At 31.1% G+C, this 7,992-nt stretch overlaps 1 protein-coding gene across 1 annotated transcript in view; it reads right to left on the bottom strand.

Annotated features, from left to right (window-relative positions):
• Positions 1 to 4,970: 4,970 nt before the first annotated feature.
• LOC108726235 (venom dipeptidyl peptidase 4) overlaps positions 4,971 to 7,992 on the bottom strand; it is a 3,284-nt gene continuing 262 nt past the window's right edge. The window contains exons 2-4 of the mRNA XM_018453687.1: positions 6,665 to 6,954; positions 5,338 to 5,549; positions 4,971 to 5,256 (exon numbers count right to left, since the gene is read on the bottom strand). Coding sequence (XP_018309189.1) covers positions 5,158 to 5,256; positions 5,338 to 5,549; positions 6,665 to 6,954 — 601 coding nt within the window. The 3' untranslated portion in view covers positions 4,971 to 5,157. The remainder of the gene's footprint in view (positions 5,257 to 5,337; positions 5,550 to 6,664; positions 6,955 to 7,992) is intronic.

The raw sequence follows: 7,992 nt of genomic DNA, 5'->3' as shown, positions 1-7,992 counted from the left end.
TACACTTGTCATAATTTCATAACTCTACTGGGTCACAATATCTTCTTTCTAACAATGCTCTGTTACCTTAATTAAGTGTTCAAGTAAGTAATTCTATATATATACAATGCGTGTGTCGGGATAAAAGTTAACAATTATTTTAATAAATTCACCTTGATCCACTCTCAAATTGTTGTGGTCCTTGTATTAAAAAACTTTTAATAAAGAGTCGATAGTTTCGTTATTTATCTTAGGTGTACATTTACACATTAGCATTAATACTTGCCCATGGTCTAACAATAATAAGAAGTAGATATGCTATTTTACGTTAAGAAAAAGTGTTTATAATAAACTAATTGTTGAATTTTATATGCATTACGTAAACTACAGATATATAAATGTGATATATGGTAAAGTGATGTAATTGCACTTTCTTAACACTCTGGTATACCCACAGTAAAGCTAAAATAGAAAAATAAAATTGTTAACTAAACTAACTAAATTGACATACGAACCACATGAATAGTTTTTTCGAACAATTAAATTATAATGGATTAAAATATCTTTCTTAAAATCTATTTATCTCTTTAGAGAAACTTCGAGTTGATTTTATCTTGAATTTGAATAATTTTATTACAAAATTTTTAGAAAATTGAAAATTAAGAAATATATATAGAATTAGATTAGAAAATTATTAAAGACAAAACTATGAAATATTTTAAAATTATTTAATAATTTCATGTAATTTACCTCAGTTTCAAAAATCTCACAAATGATAGAATCTTATTATTAGCACGTTCTTATTCGAAAGATTTTACATACTAAAATAATATTAAGATCAATATTTTTGTAACAATGCAGTTATCAAACGCGATTATACTCCTAAACATTATATATTCCATAGCATAAAGTATATATGTTTTATAAAAAACATATGTTTTAATAGCTTGTGCATATTATCCTTAGAACATATACTACTGGAAGAGAAATTGCCTATGCTGGCCCGTATAGAGGTGAGGCCAACATTTGTGCGAGAGAAAAGGTAGAGAGTCCCAAATGTTCGCAATGTGCATGCGCAGCACCGTCGTCTGTGCGAATTGTACAGTTGTGTAGTGTTTCTTACACATCTGTGTAATGTACGAATGTGTAAGAAACACATTCGTACCAACTGTACAATTCACACAGACGACAGTGCTGCGCATGCGCATTGCGAACATTTGAGACTCTATAGCTTTCTCTCTCGCACAGATGTTGACTTCACATTCAGCGCCCTATTCCTCTTCCAGCAATATATGTTCGAAGATATTATCATACGCTTTTATTATATAATCTTTTTATGGAAATTTTCTTTGTACAATATTATTTTCATAGTGAAATGCCTCATTTGAAACGTGCAACGGTTTGTAGAGGTACAAAAAATAATATGTTACCTATCTATAGATCAGCATTATACAAAACATTGCTTTCACGTACATTATCGTCAATTCTGAAAGTATGATTTGGTTACCGTTTCCTCATATATGTAATACTCCTATACTGCTAACGCCAATTAAAAGTTGGCGAAAACACGACGATGCAGACGAATATCTATCTTTCACTTAGATAGTGCACAGCGCATGCGCACCACACTTAGAGTTCACTATGGAAGTGAGAGATCCGATATTCCCTATCTCGCTGTTTTCGCACATACCCACTCCCAAAACGAGGCTGCGTTAGCAATATAGTAGTATTACATATATGGGTTTTCTATATAATTTTCAGTCATCATACAGCGTCTTACATTGTCGCACTTTCATAAAAAATACGAACTTTATAACAATTGATCAAAACAGTGTTGTGAAAGTATATTACGCTTCAAGGATACATTCCTAAATATATATATCTCAAAAATTGATTGGCTTCCACATTTTTTGTACACAAAATTTTGATTTTCGTACATTAATTGGTTACATCGTCGGCGAACGTTGTAAAGTTGTTGACAAAACTATGCTTATATAATACAATTTTTATTATGTCAATAATTGTTTAATTAGCATACAATTATGTAGCATTAGCGATCGTTAATATCACGTGTCAGAATAATCAATATCATAGTGATTTACTTCTCTAGACAAAAAAGTTTTATACTTTTGCAGAGTATTCCAGAGCCTTAAGATAACATATATGAGTTCAGAAAATTTATTTTTACATTAAAATAAACATTATTTAGCACATTTTGCATATTAAGAGCCATTATCGAGATTTTAAATATCATAATATATTTTATCATTTGATAGATGCTAAGTTCAAATGTAAACGCGTTCAAGTAGGCCGTAATAATTGAAGGATTTTTCATAAAACCGTAAAGTCTAGAAAGTGAAATTTTTAGTAAATAAAAAAATATTTCATCTTCAAACCGTTTATTGTATAAATAATAAATAATTTTTTATCGGGCATATACAAAAATAAAATTTTAGGCTTCGATTAAAATTTTGAGAAAAAAATTAAAAATTTCTTAAAATATTAAAAATTTTCCAAAGAGCCTCTGAACCTGTTTGGTTCTTGCACAAATTTTAAATTTACTAACCCATTTAGCCCACAAAAATGTAAATTTACCTTTTTTTACAATATCAATAATTATAAAAGTAAAAGAAGAAATACTTTAAAAAATATTTAATCTATAAAATAATAACTTTCTCACCTTTTATTTACAGTTTTACAAATTACTCTTAATAAAAACATTTTTTGCAAATGTTAAACTCTTAAGCTCACTCTACAATGTGCTCTTTGTTTCCTGTTTCTTGCATTTCTCCCCTTTACAACCGTTTTATTAACAATTATATTTCTCGCTACGTGTTTCCTGTTTCTTTCGAAGTTCGTTAACTTTTATGTCGGGCGACATAAAACAAAAACCGGATAAGAAGCAAAAAGGCAAGATGTAAAAAATAGCACAAAACAAAAAACAGAAAACAAAAAGCACATTGTAGAATAGGCTTTATATTTCCCGTTTTGTTTCAACCTTGTCAGAACAAAATCGTTTACGATGTCATGCTACCGATGAAGAACAATTTTGTGCTTTAATTCAAATTTTTTTAATGGACTTATTTGGTTTTGTAGAAAATCCTTCAATTATTATATTCCAGAATATCATTGATAGTATTATTGTCGAAAAGTGTTTACAGTACAACAGCGTTCGCTTAACAAGCTTCGCTTTTTTAATTTCATCATCTGGAAAATGTAATAAGAAGTGCATATATGTTTTATATATGATGAACAACATATTATTGGTGAAAGAAGGATCAATTTATGTATACACTTGAAATAAATTTCACAATTTCACATATCTATTTATAGACATAACAATTTATTTTACATATGTTGTATTTTTCAAACATTGAAACGTTGAATATATTTTAACAATCTTTATTGCAATTGTAATATGAAAAATAATATGAAAATTTTTTCTTGACTTTCAAGTTACATAAAAAAATTCTTACGTGATTCTTGAGCATATTCTTGAGCATATTTTTTTCTAATTTGTTTTCACACAAAGCAAAATATACATACACGGGTTATCTAGAAAGAAACCGAACTTCTGCTCTAAAAATGCTACTCGCGCCATTAAGTCATAATGGGCAGAATTCAATATTTTGAACATGATATTATCGATCGTGCACAATAGCATTTGAAAAGGTTCATAACGTTCCCTTATGTGGCGTGAAATGCAACGGTTGTTTTGTGACCCTCGTCACAGAAACCGTGATGGAGCAACGCGCCAACATTAAGTTCTGCGTAAAACTAAAGAAAATTTTTACCGAAATATTTAAGTTTCTTGTTTTAGTAACTTAAATGTTTCAATAAGTTCTTTTAGTTTCACGCAAAACTTAAGATTGGGGCGTTGCTCCATCACAATATGCATTTCATATCATGTAAAGAATTGTTATGAACCGTTTCAAATATTATTGTGCACGATCAATGATATAATGTTCAAAATATTGAATTCTGCCCTTATAACTTAATGGCGCGATTAATGCTCTAGAATTTCTAGAGCAAAAGTTCGGTTTCTTTTTAGACAACCTGTATACGTACGTGTTTGCAACACTGAAATCGTATTTTTTTCAAAAATATTAAGAGATCTCATTTATAAAGATGCTAACTGAACTCATATATGTGAACATTCTGATATATCAACTTAATATTTCATTAAATAGAAGGTATATTGCAATAACCACAAAAATAAATTTAACACACATATATATATTAAATAAATCTAATACACACATAAATATGAAGCATGTTATTCCAGATGGTCAAATTATTATTGATGTTTGATAATATGCGTCATTAATTTAATGTAAGTTTAAAAAAAACATTTTCTTTATCTAAGAAAAGTCCCGAGAAAAAAGTTTCAACATACAGATAATGAATGACTTATATTATGAATTATATTAATTAATGCATGAACTTGCCGATTAATATCGTTTCTTCATTAATTTGACGATGTAAGTAGAAATTAACGAATAAAAAATTTCGTTAAATATAATAATAAAAATTGTGAACTCATTAAAAGCGTATTGTGAAAGAATTAAATCATGCAGGATTGCACCTTATATTTTTGCTATTCAAGTTGACATCAAGTTGATTAGTTCATTCGACCATCTGAGAAATATCATGTGCTATAATATACAACGTTTGAATAACGCCTGTGTGCTGAGAATGTAAGTACGAACTGTAATGATACAGAATACATTCTAGTGAGGTCTGAACGGCGAAGCGACGGAGTTCGTGCCGTTATTAGGCCTTCGACGCACCATTTGATCGAGTACGTACTTTAAAAAAACGTATCAAACATGTGTTTTTTATAGACCTGCTCTGCTTAGTTTTACGACGACACTGGTACCTAATTAATTATTCCATCGCTGCACATTTTGCGCTCTCTCTCTCTCTCTCTCTCTCTCTCATCTCCTCTCCCCCTCCCTCCCCCTATCTTCCTCCTTCCCTCCTGCCCATCTCCCCCCTCTCATTCTCTTTCTCTCTGTCTCTCCCATCCTTCCTCAACAATCGTACACTGCTGCTATGTACACTCTCTAAACGCATATTACATATCGTACACAAATTATATACACGTGACAAAATATTTACAAGTGTGAGGCAGGTGGTGTACAGCGTCTAGATTGTCATCACTATCCCGTGTTCCGATCATGATGATGTTTGAAAGCATTCGTCCAGGAAGTTCTCTAACGAGTGATACAGATGCGCTCGCGACTGGACGATACCATGATCTTCATCCGTGTACGTCTGCAAAAGCAAAAAAGATTTGCAATATACTTAGATTATAGATATAATTTTTAATTCAATTTCTCTATTAAGAATAGATACTTGTTGTCTGAAGAGAATGTCTTTCTGTTCCAACACCTTCGCGAGCATAAGCGATTGTTGATAATGGACGTTGTCATCCAGAGTACCATGAATCAAATAATACATCTTATTCTTGATGTTCTCGACCTTATTGAGTAGCTGACCATGTTCGTAGCCTTGCAGATTATCAGTAACGGTCGGCAGACCCATGAACCGTTCGGTATAAATCGAATCTGTAATTAAGCAATTAACATGGTCGCATTAACAAGGATAGCGTACGGATAAAAATAGGGTGAAAAAGGAACGATCTATGCCATTATGTGGTGCGTAATATCTTATGGAGAAATTGCATAAGTGTGACGCTGCATGTCTTTTTAACGTCATCCTGTAAATCACGTGTATTTTTCTCGCGTGTTCTAACAGAAGGAGATAAATGCTGACACGAATTTAAAGTAGTTGAAAAAGTAATATTAAAGCTGCAGGAGCGCGTCTTTTCCACGGAATGTATACTTTTCTTCATTAAAACGACGGTGCGTAAAAAATTCTTAGACAAAACTTGAGGCCAAATAAGCTTAACGTAAGTTACTTTAAGTAAGCTGCATTTTCCGTAAGTAAACTCTCTTAATAATGATCGTTTATTCGAAGGATACTAAGCTGGAAAAATATTGCTTCACGCATGTTAATCGTACTAATATCGGAAAATAAAGATTAAATACTCCAATTTGAGTCAATTATTGTTTCTAATTTTCATTATATATTTAAAGTAATTTGAAATGAGTAGAATATGTAAAACAAATTATTCAATAAAAATTAACTCGGTGTAGAGATAAGAAACATAGATTTTATTGATTTTATTGATTAAATGTAACTACGTTTCCTTGATTTAATTTTTAATTATTTATTATATTTACTTTAATTTTTATTATTTATTACATTTTAATTATTTATTAATCAGCAAAAAGCATTAAGTTTTAGCTAAAGAGACCAACTCTTTTGTACTTTAACTCTAACGTTACGAAAATCTATCCTTATTAATAGAAAATACTTTATAGCTTTTGCACTAATTATAAAGCACGGTATATTTTCCGTTTTATTCATTTGTCAAGAATATTTGCTTTTCCTACTTCTTATTCTTCTGCATTTTCTACTTGTTATTACTGCTGAACGCAAACTGACTCCGTTATATTATCGTGCATTGTAATTTAATGAATTACATGGAATACTCATCCAGACACAAGATAATTTTGATTTATGATGCTAAAACATTTTCCTTTCCATTGAAATAATCAGATAAAATACGTTTACGTATTGCGTTATTAATTCTATCAATTACCTGTCAATTACGTACCGTAAAGGGCCCAATCTGTGACTGGTGCGACGGACATGCCGCATTTGAAGACACCTTTTAAGTCCATAGCGAGTGTCATGCCGGTCGCGTATCCACCATAACTCCAGCCCCATATCGCCGTTCTGGTACGGTCAATGAAGGGCAATTTGTCCTGCAGATACCTGCAAGAAACAAAGAACAGATTCGAATCAATATCATTGAAAACACAATGTTGAAGCACATGTAGATAAAATACATCATCTCTACAGTTTCTCACGAAATTGATTAAACATTTTAAAGATAAAAGTATCCTGTGGGACACATAGCATATAAAAGCAGATTTTTATATATGTAATTTGTGTATTATTAGGGTAAAAGGATACGAATAACGATATTCCCAAATATATTCCCAAAATTATAAACTTCTGAACTCTTCATAATTGAAATATAATACTTAATGAACACTTAATCAATTTCATAAATCACAAATTGTAGTAAAAAGCACTAATTGCAAGTTCCTGATTGACGACAATTTTTTTCTTCTTTAATTTTGATATTACTTTTAATATTAATTTTAATTTTAATATGTCTATAAAATCCCACCCAGGGTCATATACATATATCAGAAACAGTTTTAGATATGGAAAAATGTTTTAGGTAAAAGTTATAAGACATTAAGGAGGACATGTGATGAAAATATGAACTTGACCTTGAGTAGCCTTTTCAAGGCTAGGTCAATGTGACCGTTGTTTCCTTAAACGGAACCACTTATTTTTATTGCATATTCTTGTAATTTACCTCGAGAACTTTTCAAAACATTATAATAAAATATTTTTTCTTTAAGTACTTTTTGTTATGAGAATTGAAAGTTACAGTATCGCCGGCATTAGCATTACCCAAGGTGTCCAATGGCTAAAAATCTCTTAAATGTTGTTCAGGATCATGACACGGATAACATTTGTCAAAATCAAGACCATTGGTAATTGTTCCTATTTTCATTCTTACGTAAAAATGAATTTTTAGTGCAAAAATGAAAATAAGAAGAACAACCTCCAATAGCCTTGATCTTGACGAATGTTATCTAGGTCACAATCCTGAACAACATTCAAGAGGTTTTTAGCCATCGAACACCTTGGGTAATGGTAATGCTGGCGGTACTGTAACTTTCAATTCTCATATCACAAAAAGTACTTAAAGAAAAAATATTTTATTATAGTGTTTTGAAAAGCTCTCGAAGTAAACTACAAGAATATGCAATAAAAATGTGTAACGATGCGCCCAGCAAAGCATCGTTCGCGACGACCACCAGTCGGATGCCATCGCACCCACCATCGGTGGGTTGCGATGAC

Source organism: Mycetomoellerius zeteki, unplaced genomic scaffold (assembly GCF_001594055.1).
Source record: "Mycetomoellerius zeteki isolate Tzet28-1 unplaced genomic scaffold, Tzet1.0 scaffold404, whole genome shotgun sequence".
Classification (NCBI taxonomy): Eukaryota; Metazoa; Arthropoda; class Insecta; order Hymenoptera; family Formicidae; genus Mycetomoellerius; species Mycetomoellerius zeteki.
This window is presented reverse-complemented; position numbering and strand designations above follow the sequence as displayed.